Here is a 23,837-nt window from a genome sequence, read left to right on the forward strand (position 1 = left end):
TCAATTTCTACTGTATGTTATTTTTTAGTATAGTCACCAATTTGGTGTTTATTTTTAGATATTGAAACTTGTGAAAAAGACCTGTTTTTTGCTTTATTGCTAGCTTAACTATTGAATTATTTCTTTTACTGTATTGCAAGAAAACAACTGAATGATGTCATTAGTCACCCTAACAAGATTAAAAAGAAGAGTCTTTGTATATGACAGTGCTGTTAATTTCAACCCTGCATTGTGGCAAGCAACATTTGATAAGATTTTTCTCTTTTCTCATTTTTTACACTTGTTGTCAATTGCTTTGAACTATTTTTGCTCTAGTTCTGCTGAAATAGCATATTTCTCATTCCAGTTGACTTTAACAAAGGCATGGCTTTCATTTCTAATTCTTATTAACAGATATGCAAGGACTGAAACAAACTTTCCTCTCTGTGCCCACTCTCTAGTATACCCCTGTAGCTCAGTTGTGCCTGTAAGCTTTGCAGGGGGAAATAAGTCCCTCTGGTCTCAGGCCCTATACACTCCATGAGAATTTAAATGATCCTGTGCTGGTCTCTTCTTTGCTTAAAATCTCCCCTATTCCTGCAAGTAGTGCAGGAGTAGAGCTACATGGTTTGTATCCATTACACATAGAGCCAGAGGCTTAACTGGTTAGGTCAGGATGACTCCATTAACTTCAGAGGATCCCTGCTAACTTGCAACAACAAAGCATGAACCTTTGCTTGTATTAAGATGACACAGATAACAGAATGTGAACACAAATAACCTTTATAAAGTGGAGAAGGGTTGAGGGAGGATATTGAAAAGAAGTAAGGTTCAGGCAGAAGTTTCAGGGACTACCTAAGTAACTGAAAGAAAAAAAGGACTGGAATTTTGGATGGCAGGTGATGGGTACCATCAGAGCATAAGCATACAGGCACAAAGCTAGCAGACAGCTTCCAGCATCATTTTAATTCACCTATTAAACACCTATTTGTCAAAATAGGTATCTTTAGGTGTAGATATAGATGTTAGAGGTCTAGATGGTAGCAACAGAGATAGAGATATTAATAGGGAGTTTAAATCTTGGATTAGTCATCACATGTTGCTGACCCCAATTCATAGCTGTTTATTTGTGGGGGTTTTTTTGGCATAATGTTGTATTTATGGACCCAGAAGCACAATCTAATACTGTATCATAAAGAACCTACACAAAATTAATTAAAGTTAAAAAGTTAACATTTATTTTAAAATGTAGAGATAACATTTTAAAATTTATTTTTTATTATTCAAACCTTGGTAACATCCACAATTCCTTGAAAGCCTCTTCCTCTGCTCCGAAGGCCTTGAAAAGGGCTGCAGTCCAATCCCCGACAAGGCGTATGTGAACACTGAAGTAGTCCTCCTCAGGAGCTGAGGTGAGGGTGAAAGGGTGCCACTCCAGCTGTGAGACAGATGGGCACTGTAGAAAGATATATTGACCAGGTCCCATTTTAAAGCCATGTTTCTTCATGTGAAGCTCAAGGACTCCAGAGGAATGTGTCACCACCTAAGGAATAATAAAAGGACCCGTTTTATTTTCTTTCAGAGGAATAAATGTTTGTTTTCCTTAGGTTACAGGTGACTTTGCAATCATGTTAATGCAAATTAGGATTCACAGTGATTTCTAACCTGTAAGTTGCTGCCCAATAGCTTTAAAGCATGTATAGTATATATCGTGGGGCAGCTTACCTTCTGAGTGTAAGAGGGAGAGGAAAGGTTGTAGCAATTCAAAAATTTGTCAACTTTCTTAGTATAACCTGTGCAAAAGTATTTCTTGATTGATTAGAATAATCTCCCAGTTTTACTCTCCTGTAACACCTCTAACATGATGGAATTATGAAGAAAAAGGCAAGGTGAGCTCAATTCTAATATACTTTTATAAAGTGGTAATCTCAGTTAAGCAACAGTTTTATGTATCACACATAGTATATTGAGATTCTCAGATCACAGCCACTCTGTGAAATCAGCAGCAAGACTTATCCAACCTGCTGTTCCCCTCACACAAGATACGCCTGTTTCTGATCCCCAGCTTGATAGGTGTGGACTCAGCTGCTTCAATAGCATCATTCTACATCCATTCTGCTGTGACTTACATAGGCCCTTGGCACATAGAGATATTTACAGCTGGGAGAAATTGTTACAGGAGTATTAGTGAAGCTTCTACTGTATATGTTAACTGATAATATAATCCTTCATCTCCTTGGGAGCCTCCATATTTTAAAGTAAAAACCGTGTACTACTGAAGTCGAGGTCATCTCTGGCATTAACTGCACTGGAACATGGTTTTAGTTCATTGAAAAGAGAGGCCCTCTGCACAAATATTTGTGTTATGGTGGTGTAAAGTCTCATACTTCATTAATCAGGTTTGGTTCCATATGGAATACTCTTATGGACTTGCTTTTGGAATAAATGCAAAGCCTAAAATCAATACTTGGCTGAAACTATGGTAATGATGAAAGAGTTGCTGAAGCTAGGAGTGAAAAATGATGTCCTAATATAGAAAAGTTACCTATAAATGATAAAGAAGTCATTGACATAATGTTTTTTTTCTTAATGCAGACATGCAAACTATGTTACATACCTTAGTAATGACCACCTCCTGCTGAAATCTCCAAAGCCTAACAGTTCTTTCACAGATATACAACACCATAGGGCTTAAAACCCACTTCCAAGCCTGTAGAAAATTGTGTATTAAAAAAACAACATTTATTTGAATGTCTACAAAAATACTTTTCTGGTTTAAATCAGCAGGTGTCCTAAAATGAAATTACTTGATTTTCTTCTGTGATTTTTTGGTTTGTCTTTCTCAGTAGAGTATTTTTGTTGCTGCTGTAGCAGTTCTTGCTTTCTTGTGGAACAGACATATGGGACTCCCTCACAAACACAGCCCAAAAATGATGCTAATATCTATCTGTACTCTGGCCAAGAAGAGTCCTTTAAAATCTTTTCCAACTAAAAGGAAAAATGATTAATCTATTTAGGTGTTACATATAGATGTCATTGGACTTGAAGCCGTATAGATGCATACATTTATACAATATTACCCATAGCCTTACTATTTTTCTTCTCTTCAAAGTTGAAAGTATTTTGGAGAGAAATATTTCTATTTCAGATAGAAATAACTCTTACTATCAGCTGTGAGTTTGCTGATGGTGCATGAGAAAATATTATGTCCCAAATATTCAGTTAGAGGCATGGGATACATTTCCATTTAATCCATTAGTCAACTCTGTATCAATAAGTGGTTTGATTTTTTTTTTTTTTTGATCTAGGATACTAAACTGGTCATACTTTAAGTATTGCAGATGATTGCTGTGCTTATACTTGCTAATCATATGTACTGATCACTGTAACAATCAGAGATTCTTGGCTATTGAAGTATACTAGCTGATGTTTCACTGAGTTGCACCGATAGCTAAGATAATTAGATGTAATTGAATCTTCATGATTTAAAAAGAATCTTTTTTTTTTTCTGAGAAGAGATACTGTTTTGTATCCACTTTTGTTAGTTACACAGCTCGTTCTAGCAAATCGAATACTCCACGATCATGTAGCTTTTAAAATCTCCAAAGAATAACTTTACTTGCTGAAACATTGACTTTGCTCCACAAGCTGGGTAACAGGGGTTATAAAGTATGTTTTATGAGAAGCAAACCATAAAATTATGTGGCTTCCTCAGAAAGTGCTAAGAGGATGGAGCAGCAATTTCCCAAGGTTAAGTCTTGAAAATTAAATTTAAAAGAAACCTGCATGATTTAATAATGGGAAGAAGCCAGCATAAGCCAAAAGATTCTCAGTTAAAGCAGAAACTCAACATATCTGTTGTCCCTAAATACTACAGGTGTCTCTGCACAGTGGGTAATCTTATGTTTTGAATATATTTGCATATATCAAGCAACAATAATGATGAGATCTGTTATTCCTCCCTTTCATTTGTGCTACCTGTAAATAAAAGCACGTGACAGGAATGATAAGGTTGCAGGCTACCCTGTGCGAGAGCTCAGCTGATATTTTAAATGTGCCATTATTCCAGTGCAATGGAGCATTCAATCCAAGATGTCTTTTGGCTGGGTTGGGACAACAGAACGTCCACCAGGAGCGATAGGCTCCTAAGAAACATGGCTCTGGCTGGCTAATCCAGGCATTAGTATTCTTGCCCAAGTAGTGTTTCCTTCTGTAATGAGAATGAACTGAGATGGGGCAGTGATGGCTCAGGAGAGCCTATGAGGGTAAAAGTTAGGTGCCCCAGGTGCAAGAGAAGTGCTTCATCGCCCTCAGCAGGAGCCAGATTGGGCTCCTTCCTACCTAGTGAAATATGAAGCAGGGAAGCAGATGTGGCATGACTGAGAGAGAGACTCCAGCATAGTAGCCTCCCCCAGGAGCCATGGCCAGCGGGATGTGCACTCGTGTCACTTCACACAACCCCAATTGCTCAGTCCCAGCTGCACCTGCCCCTGCCAGTGCTGCAGAAGCGTCACCATGGCTTTTTAGCCTCTGAATAGATTTCTGCTATTTATCTGTGGTGTCTAGCAGGTATCACACTACAGCACATTACCCATCCAGCAAGGCACACTGTTCATATAGATGATCTATATGCCATATAGTATTATTACAATTCATTTAAAGTAATGTGACTTTTCAAGTATGGTCCTGGGTAGGCAGGAAAGTGTGACAAAATAGGTTTAGCACAGAGAAGTGGAAGTTCTTTCCAGCTAGTTTTATGATAATGAATGTCAAGACATGCTATTGGAAGCAGGCTTGTGTCTGTATTCATGGTGTGCAGCCATGTATTGATTTTTATGGTGACACTGTAGCTGAAATTTTTAGAGAGGCATTTGTTTTCTCATTAATATGCAGGTTGGATAGTGGCTAACAATAGTTTAGTTTAAGAAAAATCTATGTCAGCCGTTAAAAGAGCTACCAGACACTGAATGCTAATTTTCCTCCTTTAGGATTTCTTTTGGTATGTTTTCTCTTTTTGGAAGAAACAACAAAAACTTGCATATGAGCAAGCTAAATCTTGAGCTGAAAATGTTGAATGATTTTGTTTGTATGCAAGACATCTGACATACTGTACAAATCTGCTACTTAATTACCCCCTGTGGATTTGCAATCTTGTTCTAGCAAAACCACCCTTCCATGGGACATTTTTCCTGCCTTTTGCCTTTCCCTTTCATAATTCATTGTTTCAAATTCTCTCCTTTTTACCTAACTTAAGACATCAAGGCTGGACAATATGAAGCGTGTGCCCCAAAGCAAGGACATAATTTTCTCTCCAGCTTATTCTCCCTTGGTATTTAAACTGTCCATACTAAAGTACTATTAGTTAAAATAGTAATATTAGTTTGCATCCCTAGCTTTACGGTCCCATTGTATTTCCATGTCTCTACCCTCATAAGGTTTTCTCTTGGAGGCTATCTTTTGTGCAATGAATACATCAAGGATATTGGTGATACTGAATACTTCAAAATAAATGTACGCAACAGATTTAAATAGAGAACAATGCTGATATTCATACCCTTCAAAGAGAATGATCACTAACTAAAGGGTCTTCCAAAAATAAAAATTAGTATTAATGACACCAAAATTGTATACAACACTCTTCATCTGTACCTGTCTATATTGATTATAAAGGAGGTTGGGATCACTATCTTAATGCATGGGGAGAAGTCATGGAACAGGAATGTGAAACTACTCTCTAAGTATGACACTAAGTGCCAGTCACTGGCATATGCTCCAACCCCCTGCTTCCTAAGACATTTAGCCTCCCAAGGAAGGACATAAAGTTAAAAACAGAAGACAAACATCACTCTTACCACAGGTTTATTGCCAGAAAACTGAGGCAAAGGGCACTGAGTGGCATTCTCCCATTCCCAGTAGTGATCTTTACAGTAAGTGACATTGTGAAGCAGCAGACTCTGAGGCGTCTGACCTCGAACAAGCTGACTTAAAACAAAAATGTTCATCAGTGATATACTTCTTTCCAAGGTTTCTGTGCATCTCTAGGTTTTACACTAGTAGTCAAATGCCAGTTGTGAGATAAATGAGAGTTCAAGAACTGACCATTTCAATCCTTTTCTCTCTCCTGTTCAAATTACCTTTCCTTTAGTTTTGCCATGACTTTTTGACCAAAGGCAAGAACTGTATTATAGTATTAGTATACATCAATGCAGCTGAACTGCAGAGAGTCCTTGCATAGGAAATGTTCATTTTGCAGTATGTGGCAAAATTTGATTTCCAAATTCTCTGGAGCAGGCTCTTTGACCTCTGTATTTGAGCATATGGTATTGTTTAGTAAAATGATAAAATTTAATAGTGACAAACTTCTCTTTCCTTTACTGCTTTCTAAATGCATTTTTAAAAGCTACAAATAAAGTTGGAGGAGCGTAATTAGATGTATACACTCAAAACATATTAAATTCTAGCTTCTTTACTTCTGAGAACGTTAATGATGTGAATTTTTCCAAAGATATCAATCCTGACTGTTCAGTTTAAATGGGTTTCAGCTGGTGTTGATTATGGTAGAGAAGGAAGATTTTTATGGGGAAACCCTGGTTTTTTTCATATTGTTTCTCTCAATTTTCCATTCCATACTTAGTTTGGCTCTGCCACCAGTTCAGACAGAAACACAGAAAAGTAGGTAGGCTTGAGTGAGTTTTGTTCCGCCACCTGGGAAGGACAAAGAAGTGGGAAATGGATGAAACCTTGGGTTTTTACTCCTTTTCATAAACAGGGTAGTGGTAGGTATGTGCTGGGACCAGAGGAAACTACTCTGTTGCAGTGCACTCCCAGCCTGGAGCAAATAGCTCATTCATTGAATGGTATTGGTAGGGCTGTTAAATAAGTGTTCCCTTTTCAGGGAAGTCTCTTACTGAGAAATGTTGTTCAGCTAGCTAGGTAAAGGGAGCTTACAAAGCTGAAGGTTTTAAAGGGTTCATTATGGTTGTTTGAAGTTAGATTCTAAAAGTTCTGCCAGAGAGAGAGAACAGGGGGTTATTTTAATCAGGTTGGGATACAGTTTATAGCATTTGTTTGCAGCTCTGCCTCTGTAAATTGACTAATTAATTGGGCCAGTTTCAGGAACACTGAGAGCCAAAGTGGATGTGGCAACTCCCAAACCACAAGGAAAGAGGTGAGAAAAGTAACACACCACAAAATATTGTACTGGCCTGTTGCCTACCTCATGGTGATGCCATCCATGTACCTCCAGAAAACAGAAACATGCACACAGTGCTGTGGGTTAGAAAGTTCCTCTGTGTCAAACAGTAATGGTCTGTATGTATTTTAGTGGTAGACAATATCATCTTAATGTGTGAAATATATATAAAAAGTGTATTATGATAACAAGGACAGGCTGATGGGGTTTTTAGCAACCTGCTCTAGTGGGAGGTGTCCCTTCCCATGGCAGAGGACTTGGAGCTAGGTGATCATTAAGGTCCCTTCTAACACAAACCATTCTGTGCTTCTGTGAAAACCAAATGACTGCCCTCAGATCTGAAAAGCTTTACTACTGATTGCAGCCATGTATACAGTAGCTAGTAAGCAGGAAAAGATCTGTGTTTCATCTCAAACTGTGTACATATACCCCATGTAGTTTATGCAGACACCTACCCCATACCATGGATTATTAAACCAGTGAAGAAAACCACAAAGAGGTGATGGGTATACCAGAACACCTCATAGCATGACCTTCTGATGAGCTCAGTGGATGAAGTCATTATTAGAATTAAAGCCACAGTTATCACAATTCCAGTTATTCCAGCTATGGTGGTTAGTACTTCTCCTGTTGTGTTCTAGAATAAGAATACATTATTAGTATTAGTACTAGTAGTTATTGTTGTTATAATTGTTATTTTTATTACTATTTCTTTTACTGTTACTATGGTTACTGTTACTGCTATTAGATGTGATGCCAAAATCTAAGATATATTTTCAGCATAGAAACAAAACCAGAACAAGACATGGAGGCAAGACAAACCTTCATTTATCACAGAACAGCATAGAAAACCATCCCTCTGCTCCATTTCCACTCAGGTTTATCACAAACAGATATGTAAATGTTTGCTGACCCTTATTTGTTTCAGGAATCGAAAGAAGGAAATTAGACAGTCTCATTAGGACTTTTACATAAAAGGGCCTCAGAAAAAAAAAGAAAAATTATTAGGGAAATGAAGAGATTAGACCTAGAAATGTAATAAGTAAAACAGCATTAGAAACCAGCTTATTTATGTGAGGGTGTTAAAGTGAGGTGCTAAGACATCTGCAACCACAAAGGTGGGGAACTCTTTTGTGCTCACTTTACTTCAAAGTAAGGGTTGTAGGGTTGTAGCAGCCCTGAAATGGTGCACAAAAATGGCATACTCTCTTCTATTTAAACAACATATCTTGTTTACTCGTTCCTTTCATTTATCTGGAGATAGATTGCATAATAGTTGGGTTTATTTTTTTAAAGACATATTTATATTTACATTTTTATGCTTTTCAGTGATGAAATGTTAATATGCTGGGCTAGAACAAGTTCCTTCCTGTTCATGACTCACAGACATCAGCACAGGTCTGGTACATCTGTCTAAACCCACCAAAATAAACTAAAGTGAGAGTGAAGGGGTATTTTGAACACAACAGCAGATGCTGATTGCAGTTATAAAGTGCACATTGTGAAGAACGATGATAAAAATCTCACATGCAAGATGAGAATCAAGCTAAATGTGCCAGCAGAGTGTAAATGAAGTCCCCATTTGGCCTGCAAAGCATGTATATCTGTTTTCCTGGTGCTGATGCACAGGAATGCAGGAGCTCAGCATGTCTTCTGGATCCTGAGTTGGTTCTACAGCTTAATACACTAGGAGAAAAAAAACACCCTATACTGTACTTGTAAAGTGCACTTATTTGATATGGAAATCCTAGAGGGGAGAAAATTCCACAATGCCATTTTTACAGTCACTTTTTACAGTAAAATCATTCTTTCAAATGTTCATGCTTGACAGCACACAGTACAGTTTCAAATTGATACCTGTGAAGAGTGTGTTCAGATCCTATTACGTACTAACAGGATTGATCTAGGTGATATTTTGAACATTTCCACTACAGTGGCTAGTTTGAATGTTGAGATGAAACAAGGAAAAATGTCAGAGACACTTAGTACATTACTTCTACGGGAGTAGGATGAAACTGAAAAGAAAACCTGAGTTGTTGATCTCAGAATTTATTCTCTGAAGTTAGAAGCAATCTTTGGTTTGCTTTCCTTCATAATTTATGAATTCTGAGTGTAGCTACTAAGACACAAGTGGGTGATAAAAGAAATATAAATATTAGAGGTTAGAGTAAAATCTAGGCTGTAAATTGAAAGGTAATTGTGGAGTATATTACTGGGAAAGGATCTCGAAAATTTCTAGCCTACCTCCTCAAGGGTATTTAGGGTCTTAATGCTAATTAGAGGTCTACCTCACAATTATATCACCATGGGAATGCTCAGTGGAGAAAAAAATGCATACTGAAAGATGGCAAGTTCCTGTTCAGAGCCGTGAGCTTTGTTCTGCTCCTGAGGATCATGTCACGTGCATGCAGTGAAAGTGGTCACTGGGCATACTGAAAGACTGTGCAGCTAAGCCCTTAGCTTGCTGTCCTGTTTTGATAAACCTGACTACTTTGTCTATACTAACATGGAGACTTTTCCATTCATACCATTGACTGCATTAATTTGCTTGATTTTCTTCAAATTTGAGAATTGTTTACTTGTTTGCTTTGAAAGATGAAGAAACCCACACTATCTAAACCGGAGAGGAACTAAGAAAAAGCAGAACAAGCCTTGCAACTGGAAAGTACTATTGAATCCTATCAATGGCTGTACAGCCACTTTGTTTCTTGTTTTAGTGGAGAGCATCGCTGGTTGACAGAGCCCCCCTCTGTGGTGTTCAACTAGTCCTTATTTCATGCTGACTATGTGGAAATTTTCTAAAGAGCAGAAATAATATTATGGGCATCTCACCAGGGCCATTTCAAGCCTGGAATATGTAACAGTATGCAACAGGATACACAAGGAAACATATAACATAAATGTGATGTGTACTATAATGGAATAAGGAAAAAAAGCTTATTAACTTTTGCATGGTTTGCAGGCCTACCGTGCAGAAAGGCTCTGCTTTTTGTTATATTATAAATATTATAAGGAAGAGCTTATAATGCTGTTGGGGTGTATCCAAGGAAGTGGACAGGAGGCACAGTCACTTCTTTCCCCAAAGCAAGCAGAACCATTTATTCGCAGGGTTGAGAAGCCAGTAGTCCTGCTAGGCTCTGAAGAGCACACAGCAGCACCAGCTTCCCCCTGCACTGCTTCCTGTATGCAGCAAGCCTCTGCATGGTTTTGAATGTGCTCTTTCCTGGGCAGCCACACTCTACATGTAACAAGGAGAGACAACCATGGGGAGAGACAAATAGTAAATGTGAAAAAAAATACTGTGAAGTGCTATTGCTGTTTGTTTTTTTCTTTCTGAAAAAATGTTGTGTTTGTTCCATGTATTGATAATTGAGTTTTGAGGTTTTTTAAAATTCTTTGCAGGTTCATTTTATTGCCTACTATTTACAACACTCCTTATCCTCCCCCCACCAGCTGCCTCCTGACAAACTAATTAAAATACTGTAGACATTTCTTTGAGCTGAGTAACCTGAAAATTGCAGCTCTGAGTAAGTGTTTTCAGCTGAAATTGAGGTTAACCTTTGGCAGCACCTTCTCGCTCTGGTTAAAAGGCTTTGAAATACAGTTTTACTGACAATAGAATCCACAGAGGAAAACTTTCTAGATGAGAAACCCAAAAAGTGACAGCTTACTGTTTCATAGGTCCTGATTGGGTTCAAGTAGCTTTCATTTGGGCTCTTGCCAAGACCAGAAAGTTTATTCCGTAACTCCCCAGCTTCTTTTGACTGGCTAGTATGATACCGCTCGATGTTGATCAAGTGGGCAACAATATGGATGGCTGCATGAGAGAAAGAGTAGTGTGAAATTACAGACACACTTGTATGTGTCCACAGCGCCAGAAGGAAGTTCACTATGCACAAACTGTGAGCTATTTGAAAAGCTTGGGCATACGCTATGAGTTTTGCCTGGGTTAAGCTGACAATAAAAAGAGAATTTTATCAAATGCATGTCTAATTTGAAGCAACTGCTTCCCATTGGAGAGGACCAGCTCCAACGTCACCTCCCAGGTTTACAGTCAAGTGTCCTGCAGTCTTCAGTGTCATCACAAGGGGCCTCTTGAGAGCTGATGTAAAAGTGTGTGCCACTGATTTTGAATTGTTCAAAATTAGGTAAACTTATTAAAATTCCTATTTTTTATTAATATACTGGGATGTGCAATGGTTTACCCTTGCTACATGGGACACTGAGTTGACTGTTTTAATCATGGACCTGTTTGCAACTTGCACTACTGATCTTTAAGAGATGCACTTAAAATCTGTTCCCTATTAAAAAGTAGCTGTAGCATTATTTTATGTAGATGGAGCCTGGGGAAGCCACAGGAACTATGATTTTAAGGGAGAATTGCAAATCACAATGTTAGATCTGATTTGTCCTGAGCATCATATATTGCCTCTGCTTCTGGCCTGCTCCCAAAAGGTATATGAAATGCTCAGTTTAGAAAAGTGCCTCAGACTGAAGTAAGAACTCTCCCGTAATTATTTTCCTGGGTGGAAACAGGATTATTTCAAGAGTGGAAAAGGAAGGAATTTGTTTTATTATTGGCTAACATAGATAAAATCACAAAAAAGATAGGTACAGAATTTCATTTTTCAATATGAGAGATTCTCAAATCCATTACAGGAAAGCTGTAACTAATGCAAAATATTAAAAGGCAAAGGATGAAAAAATGACAATGAAAAATAATTATATGTTTACCGTAGAGCTATTAGGATATGCTATTTCTAGTTCTTATAATTAGCTTGCTGTTATCATCTCTCCTTCAGTGGTTATCTGTTTCTGTCCCTGACTATTTAAAAAAAACCTTTCTAAAAGGCAGCATTTGTAGTAAACCAAATATGATCTGCTTCCCTGAACAATATTCTCTCAAAAAAAGATTCTTTTTTTCTCTTTTCTCCCCTCTTTTCTCTCATCTCTCTTCTTTCTTCCCTTATTTGCTTCTTTTTCCTTTTTCTTTCTGCTTTCTTTCTTCTTCCTTTTTCCTTCTTTCCTCTTCCACTTGTTTTTTTCTCCCCTTTTTTTTAATTGTAACTACATGCATGAAAGTAATGTCTTACTGTGCTAGTCACTGTATAATCATGGATGAAAACACAGGATTAAATGCATAAGGACTTTGGTATTGCTAAGTCTTTTATGTGCCTACCCACTTAGTGAGCTCCCTCATTCTACATGCTGGAGTCCAGCTCCTCTGCAGCACCTGGGGAGAGCTGTGTGCATGGGAATATGTAAGGTAGGATGCTGCCCATGGAAGTGTTTAAAGCAACCAGTGCAAAAAGGGAGAACATTGCACTCTTCCCCCCACCAGTAGGTTATCCCAAGTGTCCAGGCTGGAAAGAGACTATTTGCACTCTGTATTTATGTGGTGATCCTTCTAGAGCAGTAGATGTGCTGTCATTGGTTGATTGTCAAGGTTGCACTTCATCTAAAATGTCATATTAGCTTCGGGACTCCGCATTGCTACTCATTGACACCTGCTTCACCTCACTGCCTCATGCTTAGACATTTACTGGGAGATGAAAGACCTACTTTAAAATCCTAGTTACATTAAATTTAAAGTAAAGCTTTAAACCAAATCACATGTCCTAGTCACTGGGCTGACTGGTTATTCTCTTTTGAGCTGTATCCTGATGAAACCCATAATAAAAATAATCAAATATTTATTGACACAATCATCCCAAGTGAATATTCTGAGCACCCAAACTACAAAATCAAGCTCCTATTTTTTCTGAATCTTTGGCCCAATAAATAATAAGTTATTTATACAGGCTGCAATAGCTTCAGTAGAATAGAGACTGAATCCAAATGGGTATGAACTGCACAGAGATAAAACGAGCCTGGAAATTAAAAGACAGATTCAAGTCATCAAAGGAATGAGACTCTAAAATAACCTTTCAATAAAGGGGATAATGGGATCAAGCAATCTAAACAGCTTTCAGCTGAAGGTTGGTCATTTTCTGAAAGAGTGTCTATGATGTGACCGTGAGCATCAGAGGGTATTGGATTCAGTGATTGGGCATGTCCTGCACACGTTGTTATGGATAAGGTGCTGCATGTGAAACAATCTGGCTAGCATCTAGTGGAAGATGCTTCCCAGAGTCTGCACATGGGAGTGCTCCCAGCACCTCAGCAGCTCTGGGATGGTAGAAGAAAGGTTACAGCAGACCACAAGCAGTGAGTGAGATGTGTGAGTTCTGACTGTCAAAACCCAAAAGCTCAAGAAGCTCTGAGCTGCATGGTTTAGGTGGCAGCTGTGTGGGGGCTGTGGCAATCTGTTCCCCAGTGTACAACTGATGTATAAGCAGTATATAAACACTGTTGATGTATTTAAGTGTAACAGCACTTTCAAGTGCTGAGTGGGAAGGGAGGAACTGTTGCTACAAGGGTCTTCTTTCAGAACAGATGTGTTGGCCTGGTAAGGATGTTATCAGGTCCAGCTGGAAGGGAACCAAGTCATTGCTTTATGAGATCCTGATTTCTTTGACATGTAAAAGAGCTCACTTGCAGGACAGGAGTTTGGAGTAACAGACTGCTGTCTTTGGTAAGTTGTGGAGTTACATGCTGAACATAGTCTGGTACTGGACTAAGAGAAAGAGGAGAGAAAACTTTCAAAGGATGGAAAGTCCTGACAACGAATCTCTGAGTGGACTTCTACAAAGCAGTTTTATTTTGACATCCACTTATGATTAATGTAACTTGGGCCTCTTGCCCTCTATACCTGCAGGATGCTCTTTATAACTCTGATGTAATAGTCACCATAGCCTTGGGACCATGTGAGTTTCACACAGTTATGATCCATAGCAGCGGTTTACCAAGGGTTCCCTACAAACTCTCAGCTGGAGGTTTTGGACTACCCTTGCTAATTTAAAATAGCAACATTGACTAGATGTGGAGGTTTGAATCTGTGTTCCTAGTAAAACACACTCTCTCCCTTTCACCTCCCAAACAATAGATTTTTTTTTTTTAAGTGATAGTGCAAACTGTGAAGCATTCACATGAAATGATAGCATTTCTGTTATTTAAAAGGCTATAAAACATTGCACTTTCCTCAAAGTGCAGGGTTGTGCATGATTTGTATGAATTCTAGTCATGTCAGCAGTGACAGGAAATCTAGTGCTATTTAGTATATGCTGAGTGTTGAGAGTAAAATGAGGTGGTAGTTTCCTTCAGACAGATGGAGGTTCACATTTCCTAACAGAGTATTTCTCATCTTGGACAGAAAAATAATGGGTTGAATGGATATAGTTTCTCAAGAAGGTCTCAAGCCTAAGGTTTAATGAAGAGTAGTCATGTTGCAACTTTTCCCTGGAGGAAGAGATCCACTTTCTGCAATCTAACCAAGTAAGATTTTTCTGCAATCCATTAAAGGACACTGGTTTTTCCATCTGCATATTGTTCTGTTTCACTGTGTTTCTGTCAATGGAAACATCATCTTTGGGATTTACTCCAACATGCCTTCTGGGTGGCTTCTCTCCAGCTTTCATCTGACAGCTAGAGGATATTACAAGTGTAGAAGACTTCCGGAATGAAGAGGAGAGTTGTTTTTTTGGTTTTTTTCTGCAAGTTTTCGGTAGTAGATTTTAATGTATAGAGCATAATGATACATTGGAAAATATAAACATTCAAACTAATGATGTACTGAATATGTTAGTTTACCTGAGTCTTCCATGATCTTATGTATTGCCTGGCGTGTTATTAGATTAATACTTCTGATAGTTTTTCGTGTGCTGCTAGCAAAAAGGATGCACTCTAAAAATGAATTATAGCTGGATGGTAAGAGTAATGCAAAGATTTAATTCCATTTTCAGTGCGGTTCATTTAATGTATAATAGTTGTAGCAGACTAAAAAGTCTGGCACTGAACACATTGCCATTAACTAAAATATTTTACATCCCTAAAGTGCATTTTCTGAAGGTTTGCAGTGTACAGAATTCACTAAGCAATTCCAAAATTAATATGCAGATTTCTGAAATCTGAGGTTACAGCAGTTGGGTTTTTTTTTCCCTGCACCACTTAGATAAGTTAACCATGAGGGCAAAGTTTAAGGTACTACATCTCAGGATTTTCAGTTCAATTTTTCCCTCATTCTGCATGACCAGATATAACATATGAAATAAATCATCCAACCTTTCAAATAAAATCCTTTTTTATAGTGTTCATGAAGACTGAAGGATTTTGACTGTTGTTTATAACAACATCTGGAACCTCTGAAGCACTTAACATACATTAATTTGTATTTGACCCTGAGATGTTCTATCTAGTCCACCTCTGAGATCAAATAAAAGATTTTATTGGAAGGAGAGGGAGGAATAGGATTGCTATTAGAGCACGGTGTTTACTGTAGATATTCTTAAATACAAAGAGATGTAATTAAATTATCTTGAAAGTCTGGTCAATTTAGCTACTCTTATTCAGCCAATTGTGCCTTCAGTGAAGCATGCATGACTCTCATTGAACTAAACAGAAATTGCGTGTGTTTATCTGAGGAAAGATTTCACTCTTTCTTTTTCTGCATGCCTGTACAGGGTAATAATCAAATTGAAGCTTGCTGCTGGAAGTTAAATGTTTTGGTTAACCAGCCTATCATGATAAAGTAAAAGGGTCAAATCTCAGCCTTTCTGCCCACACTGAAGAGAACAGCTTTGCAAGCAGATAACCCAGACACAGGGAATTCTGCCCTTGATCAAGCTTGAGTTCTTTCTGCCTTGTGCCATTTCTGGTTACACAAAACCCTTAATTCAACTACATGTTGTCTTTGTGGACTAAAAAAAGCACACGCTGTGTAAAAATTACAGTAGTGACCACACACATACTTGCATTGGATTTTTTTTTTTAAGAATGGTTATAAACATCAAAGAAGAACATGACTTGGATCATTTTTTTATCTTAGCTGGAAGCTTATAATCTTTAATTTAATATAGTTTCCTTCCTAGTGCTTGCACTAAGTCTGGATTTAAACAATCTGACTGGAAAAAAAAGGAAGTTTAATGGAAGTTTGATTTTCTGTAATTTCTGAAAGTACAACACTGAGATATCAGCTAAACCTCTTTGTAAGATAAGCATCTAGTTCCCTGAAAACTTAGTTGCTTACACAAAAATGTGACTCAGATCACCAAAGCTCTTCTCATAGTCTACCAAAAAGTGGTTGAAAATTGAAAGGTTTTCTAGTATTTTTAGCTATAGATTTTTCAGTGCTTGTCAGAAGCCAAACACACCTGGCATCACTGTACTTCTCTCTGCATTTTGCACATTTTTAAAGAAAATCACACTGCCGGAATTGCTGTTCTTCCCCTATTTTTCTTTAATTGCTTAAACTTTATTAATATCATAATTCAAAGATTGTTGGAGCAAAATATCTATATAACCTTTCTGCAAACATCAATACAATGCAAGAATCAGTTTATTCTTCAAGATGTGCACAACATGTCAAAGCAAAAAAAAAATATCCCCCATAACTCTACCCACTTCAGAAAATGTATGAATGTACTTTCTTAAGAGGGTAAAAACAGTAAGAGGGAGGAGTTGTACAAAACTTTATTTGCTATCCTTTGTAGGTATCTCTAAGTTTCAGACCACTGCTTCTCAACTGTAAAGTTGCTTTTGCATTAGAAAGCAGAGAATTATTTGCACTGATCAAACTGAGAGTGCATGAAACTCTGATTTTATTCTAGTAAGGTTACGACTCTATAAGGAAGATTTATTAGTGTCTGAATAACTCCCAGACAGCTCTTATCACAGACAGGCATGCAGAACGCAGAAAGCCAAAGTAAGCAGAATTCCCTTTACTGAATCTTCAATGATGCCCTTGATTATAGATAGCATTGTTTACTCTCTCTCTTTCCTCCAGCTTCCCTGTTCCACTATTCTCTAATTATATCCCTTTATGACCTGACCAATTAAAGTCTGCTCTTGAATTTGTATTGGACCTGATGAAAAATTAAAGGTACAGATGTACTTTTTTCAGGGCCACGCTCACCTCAGCTGAGTTGGCTTCCTGTTAGAAACCAGACAATACTAATGTTGCATTGACTATTTTTAGCATGCCATTAAATAAATATGCTGGAATAACACCACCTGGCAAGCTGAGATGAATACATGTTACTTAAATAATAAAGAAATCTATGATTTTATATTGGGAGGCTGAGCTTACTGATCTGGTCTTCAAATTGGTTTAACTTCTTGCTGCCACATTTAGGCTATTGGTCATAGAGGGGAGAACATTCATTTAACTAAGAATTACTAAATTGCAATAGACTAACAGACTGTTAGTCTATTGCAAAAAACAGTTAAACAGACTGTTTTTGTGTAATAAAAGGCAGTATAGGTAGAACTTGGATAAATAATGTGTCAGTTGAGAGGAAAATGGCACCTATTTACACATCATTTTAACAGTGTTAGATTTTATTAAAAGGGATTAATTTAACTTGTGGGTACCTCTTTACTCTGAAACATTGCTTTTCTGTCACAATGTATGCTGAAGACTTTGTTTTAAAGGAATTTTAAATTTAATTTCAGGCAATTGAGTTTCTGGCTGTTCTTTACCCAAGTCTGGCTATACAGCGATGTAATATTTTCCTAAATATGATAGTTTTTTCTCACTTGACTCTTAGGGAAGCACGAATTCATAAGTTGTCATGCTTTGTTCATTAGACCTCCCCATACTGTGTTTTCTTCCTGAAATAGCTCATCAACTATTCGTCCATTTTATATTTTAGAAAAAAACCCAATAAAACCAACCCAAATAACAACCCAACAATGAACACTCATTTTCTCCCTAGAGAGTGATAGAATAAAATGATAATGCTTTCTGTCATTTCACATAAGCTCCTGTGCCTTTTTCCTTGGAATAACTGAAGCCATAAAGTAATCACTTTTCTGATAGACTTGCACTTCCCAAACTGTCCACCTTAATGCACTAGGAAACATTTTAATATGAATGTAAAAGCCAAAAACATGAAAGGTTTGACTGTACAATTTTGCTTTCTTTTTGGAGCCTGACCTATAATACACCAAGTAGAAGTTGGTTAATTTACATTTCAGGGTTGGTTTATTAATTAAAGAAGCAATGTTGCATTCTGTAGGAATCTGTTTTATGCTGAAACTGAGTTCTAATAAATGAATGGACATGACAGATAAGTAAATCATCATAGTACACGACAAGATGAATGTTTGCATCCCCTAGCCTTCTCCTCTGAATTCTTTACCATGACATGCAAAAGACAAACTTTAGCTATTGATTGCTATTGGCAATCCTGACTTCATATTCTTGTCTCACTGCATGAGGACATTTACAGCCTATACATGCAAAAGCAGCTCCCTCATGCAGGCTGAAAAAATATTGAGACCAAGATCCACCCTGACAGCTTGGGGGTAAAACTGTTACCCTGCAATGTCTTATGCTTGCAAATAGCCCTGATTAATTCCTCTGTCTCCTTCACATTTTCTACGAGAACCATCTGCCTCAAATACCTCTCCATCTCTAATGCGCTCATGTCCTTCTTCATATTTGCTTTTGTACATTCTTCTCTGCACATCCCTCTTCCTCATGCTGTCTCCTGTTCCCCTCGTCTTCTAAATTCCTACAAGCTTCAATCTTCTCCAGGTGCTTTAACTACTTGGAGAGCAGGAAGGTGCTATTCTTCTTCCCAGTCAGGTAAACAAACATCTATAGCTCTGTAAGTCACTAGGATCAGGAGAAGAGATACATTTTGATCTTAAGATCCTGTTTTTCCCTCAAAGGGGCTATTAGTTCCCTGTGCCCATCACCTACTTAAAATAAATATGTAGGAATTCACTGGTTTTTTGAGACAGATACCTCTCTCAAATTCAGATTAAATTTATTATCTAGTTGAAAAATTATTGAAGAGGTATTGATGGAAAGATGTGTGGTGTGACTCGTAAGCATCACTTCCTCAGGAAATCAGACAGTAATGCTGTGTTATCTCCCCAAACATCTACACTCAGGGATTTAATGAGAGTTATTTACACTAAATGCTAAGAGCACATAAATTGGTCAGATTAATTACGTGGCAACTGATAGTTACTATCCAGGTTGAAAGTTTACTGCCTTAATAGTCAAACTTTTTTCAAGCACAAATGGTTAATCAGATGGGACTCCTACACGTATTTAAAACTGCAGTCAACAAATGATTGCACTAAAATAGCATGTCTCAGAGCTGATGGGGATTACAGCATTAGGCAGAATCACTGTGAAATTCAGAACAGTTTGAAGGCAAATAAGAAAAAAAAAATAAAACCAAAAAAAGCTTACTTGCATTTACAGCTATTCCATAGGCAACCATCTTGTGAAATGTGATGTTTTTGTCAAGCTGTCTCCTCAGTGCTCCTCCACAGCACTTGGTGAAAAAGCAGAACTTGTTTTATATCATTCTTTTAGTGTTTAGAACTCACATTTTGGAGAGGGGAACAGAAGAGTTCAGTACATTTAAGAATGGAATGTTGAAGGGATTCAGGGGAAGTTTTGGGCTAGTTTTGGGTCTCAGGTAACTGTTTCCAGCATAGTGACACTCCTGGATTTCTGAAGCTATTCACCCTATGTTGGTGGCTCAAAAAAGGGTTTGATAAAGCTCTGCTACATTTAGCTGTGATTTGTGAGTGGTTTATCTGGGCTGGCGATTAACTGATTTGCTGTAAAAAAACTAGGCTTGCTTTGCAAGCTCAGGTTTAGCTGCATGAGCACAGCTGAGCTGCTGGCAAAGAGCTTGCAATGAAAACATTTTCTGTGCTTTCATGAAATGCACACCCCTGGGGGTGAGGCTGTCTAGACCTCAGGTGGCTGCATGCTGATCCACTATTGGAAGTGCTCAGCAGTGGTGTGCTCGCGACCAGCTGGGTGCTTCTGCAGAGTCAGCCTGGGGCCGGGGGCTGGCTTCAGGAGCCAAAACTAACATGCTCTGCTGGAACCAAGACAGCCTGGACAGAATTCAGTTTCTGAATGGTGGTGTGGGTGTCTGGATTGCTGATATGACCTGGCATGGTGCCATGCCAAAGATCCTGGCATTTATCCACGTTGCTTCCCAGCTAATATGTCTTCCAAAAATCTGGAGCACCGCAGGGTGCAATACACGGCACCTCCTTGGAGAGTCACTGGATCTAGCACACTGCTGACCATACTAGAGCCAGTTAAGTTGCTCTGTACCATGCTCCACAAGAACAGAATATTGTCCAGAAGAGCAAAATATTGTCTGTGAGAAGAGTTCCAGTTCTCTGAGTTCTTATTCAGCATCTAAGTGGGCATGTATATATATTGTGTTAATTCACAAACTGATTCAAAAGGCCAAGACAACTGTTTTTTTGTTAAATGCTGAGCTCCTGGGCACAATTATATAACAGTGTTGATTTCCAGCCTAAAGGCTGCTTGACAGCTAAGTCTAACAATCAAGGAAAAAAAAAGGCAGAACTGAAATAAGAACCAGCTTACAATAACTGAATGCTACCATTTCTAAATTCTTGTTGTTCTTGGAGTCATGAAGTGATCAGTGATTTTTTTTACGCAAACATGTGGCATTGGAATTGCTCTGACTATAATAATTCAATGCAAGTTGAAGCTATAGTTAGTAGAACTAAAGCCTCAAATACTTCCTATGTGTGATTCCAAGGTTAATGTAAATGCCTCTGAGCAGATGACCACTCTGTTACAAAAACATGTTTACCGCAAATGAAGACCTGACTGGTGGTTACTTAGACAGAAGGGTTTAAACATATGCCTTAAAGCACTTTTATCTATCTGTACATTTTCTTTCTCCAGTTTTCACTTTGCAGCTACACAGAATACACATGATGGATATGTATTTTCTCTATTTGGCCAAGTTGCATTATTATGTCCCTTTTTTGTAGCTTCTCACTTTTCTCTTCATGACACCATGCTATGCAGCAGCTGCCAAAATCAGTGTAGCATTTAGAGTACTGTGTTAAACAAGCCATTTGTTTCTCTTCAGTCATGAATACTGACAATTTAAATGGTAATAACTAGGCAATAGTGTACAGACTTCTCTATAAAAAATTAAAATTCCTTGGAAAATGTTTGATATGGATAATTCTGCTGAACTACGGAAATAAAAAGAGAGGATAATATGGCTATTTGAGAAATGGTACTTACAATGCTTGCTCCTCTTAAGAATGAAATAAGGTTTCTACAGACTGGTAACAGGATTAGCATGCAGTTAAAATTAAGGCACGTTGCAGAAGCTCTTGCCCAAGCCAGGGTTGACTGTACATATAACAGTGTAAAGAAATTAAATTACAAGCTTGATATAGGAAGTGCAAAAGAAAAATATTAATATAATACTCTTATGTGGGAAAATTACTGTTGAAGCATCAAAAGTTTTATGAAGGATGTATGTAAAATCAGACTATGAATGCAGTCTTCCTGTGGAGCCCTTTAACAATCAAACTCAAACTTACTCCCAGCATAATCCGTGTATAAATGTAAGCATTGTCATCTTCATACCAGTGGAAGGTATCAATAAACAAATAGAAATTCAGTGCCAGCCACACCAACTACAAAGCAGAAAGACTACAGGTTAGTGACACTTACAGTATTTTTAAATGCATTTAAAACTGATTATGGTTATAGTTTTAAGAGTATCTGAGAGATGTTTCAAAATCAGTGTGCAGTGCAGTTCTTGATTACAGATGATAGAAATCAAAAATGCCTACTCAAATGAGACTGTCTTTTAGCAAATGCAGGATTACAGTCATATCCTCATCCCTAGTAGAGGATATAAATGATGTTTACTGTGTCATGGTAAACTTGCTCTTAAACACAGGGCTTAACCTTGTCTCTAAAACGGCAGTAAAAGCTAAAATTAAAGAATCACAAAAATAGAGGGAGTTAGGAGCTGAGGAAATTCCTTTCTCTGCTCCCCATGCTCAATTCATCAAAGCCTCTGAAAAATAATTCATAATATAATTTCAATTAGAATTGCAACCCCCTCCTCCCTTTATCTGAGGACTAAAGTAAATGGACTTAAAAATAATTAAAAATAAAACAGCAAGCCTTTAAATTGTTTTTTAAGACTAGTTATAAAAAGACTGCTGAATATTTTATAGCAAGTTTTACATTAAACTTGGGAACATTACTGTAAGCAAACCATAAAATGTCTTTTAAACAAGCTTAAAATATTTATATATATCCAATTAGATTTTTTTTAATGCTAAAAATACTCACTAATAACAGCACTGAAAGTTTTTCATTCAAGATCCAGCATCCCATTCTGAGTGCCTCTCCCTATGCTAGCAGCAGCTGACTCTTGCCTTCCAGCATCCTGAGTTCTCTGTCACTTCCTTAGGCTTTGCTACTAACTCCTTTTGTCTTTAGTTTTTAATAAGCACCTAGTGGGAGCAGGAACTCTCTCTAGGAATTTTCTAATTAAAGACTGCCTGAGAAGAACAGATCACCCAAATGTCTCATTACCTCTGTAAAAAAAATGCTGGTCGTTGTCCAGTCCTTTCTCTCTGCAGAGTTATTTCTCAGTAAATGAGAGATGCTGTCATTAAATTGTCCTCTTGTACTAATATGTATTTGGGTGGGTTTTTTTTTACTTTATTTCTGTTGTTTGAAGAGAGTGCAGCATTTCTTCATGATTTGTTTTTTTATTCAGTAGCAAATGCCAGCATCCCTATCTGTGTATAAGATGGGAGCATGTCCTGGTGAGGGCACTGCATTTACCCTTGGCTCCTATTGCCAGAAGCTCTGCATATTCTGCCTGTGGTAATCTCATTCTTTCTCTAGTAAAACCTTTTCCTTAAGGCTTTCCTGACTTGCCTGTGAAGGAGACCTTTCTGTGACCAAATTACTTAAAATTTCTTAAGGTTGAAATGCTGTCAAGCTCAGCTACTTTTTAAACCAGTGCTAATGGCTGTTAATATAAGTTAGCAGAACCATGAGAATGTGGTTATGAATACTCTAAATACAAGCGTTTACAAAGGATTTACTTTGAGCTTTATTTTTCCTGGATGGTAAAGTTAAGTATTATTTATTAACAAACTTTATGACAAGCCATGTGCAGTAATTGGCCATTATGTAACTTGATATAGGCACTCACATAACCACTCTCTTTATAGTAGCTTTGGTAATGTAGGAGCTAACAAGATAGTGAACCTTGCTGTATTTTTCAGAGGTCAAAAGATAAGGAAATAAGGGAGAAGGGAGGAAGAATGTGCAGATGGTGAAGAGAAATACTAGTAAGGTCAGATGCCAATTTTAACTACTTAGAAAAAAGGAGGGAGAGAAAACCCACTATCTGGATTAGCTGCACTTCAAAGGGAAACGCAGCACCGTGATGTTCTGCTTTGAAGTTCAGCCGATCCAGACAGCAATTTTCTAAACTGAGTTAAAACTGGCATCTGAAATAGATTTTTTTTTTCAGAGTACAGCAGATTCACATGCTAGTTTAGGCTCCAAAATTTGTCTAGATCAGCAGCTGTACTTCAAAGCAGCACATCTCAGTACAGCATTTGACTTTGAAGTGCATGTGGTCCAGATGCCAGTCCTCTTAAAGGAGCCAATGAATCAACTACACTTTAATTTTTGTCTGTTGAAACAGCTATGTTTTTTCTCATATATAACAGTAATGTGTGTGGTCTCCAGTATGGTATCTATCAATAAAAA

General features: G+C 37.7%; 1 protein-coding gene across 1 annotated transcript in view; it reads right to left on the minus strand.

Annotated features, from left to right (window-relative positions):
* The window catches only part of NOX3 (NADPH oxidase 3), a 38,252-nt gene extending 15,813 nt beyond the window's left edge, over window positions 1-22,439 (minus strand). Inside the window, exons 1-9 of the mRNA XM_032683140.1 lie at window positions 22,395-22,439; window positions 21,629-21,724; window positions 21,324-21,434; window positions 19,476-19,560; window positions 10,843-10,988; window positions 7,627-7,808; window positions 5,832-5,961; window positions 2,597-2,689; window positions 1,269-1,522 (exon numbers count right to left, since the gene is read on the minus strand). Coding sequence (XP_032539031.1) covers window positions 1,269-1,522; window positions 2,597-2,689; window positions 5,832-5,961; window positions 7,627-7,808; window positions 10,843-10,988; window positions 19,476-19,560; window positions 21,324-21,434; window positions 21,629-21,724; window positions 22,395-22,439 — 1,142 coding nt within the window. The remainder of the gene's footprint in view (window positions 1-1,268; window positions 1,523-2,596; window positions 2,690-5,831; window positions 5,962-7,626; window positions 7,809-10,842; window positions 10,989-19,475; window positions 19,561-21,323; window positions 21,435-21,628; window positions 21,725-22,394) is intronic.
* Window positions 22,440-23,837: the final 1,398 nt, after the last annotated feature.

This window comes from Chiroxiphia lanceolata, chromosome 3, assembly GCF_009829145.1.
Source record: "Chiroxiphia lanceolata isolate bChiLan1 chromosome 3, bChiLan1.pri, whole genome shotgun sequence".
Classification (NCBI taxonomy): domain Eukaryota; kingdom Metazoa; phylum Chordata; class Aves; order Passeriformes; family Pipridae; genus Chiroxiphia; species Chiroxiphia lanceolata.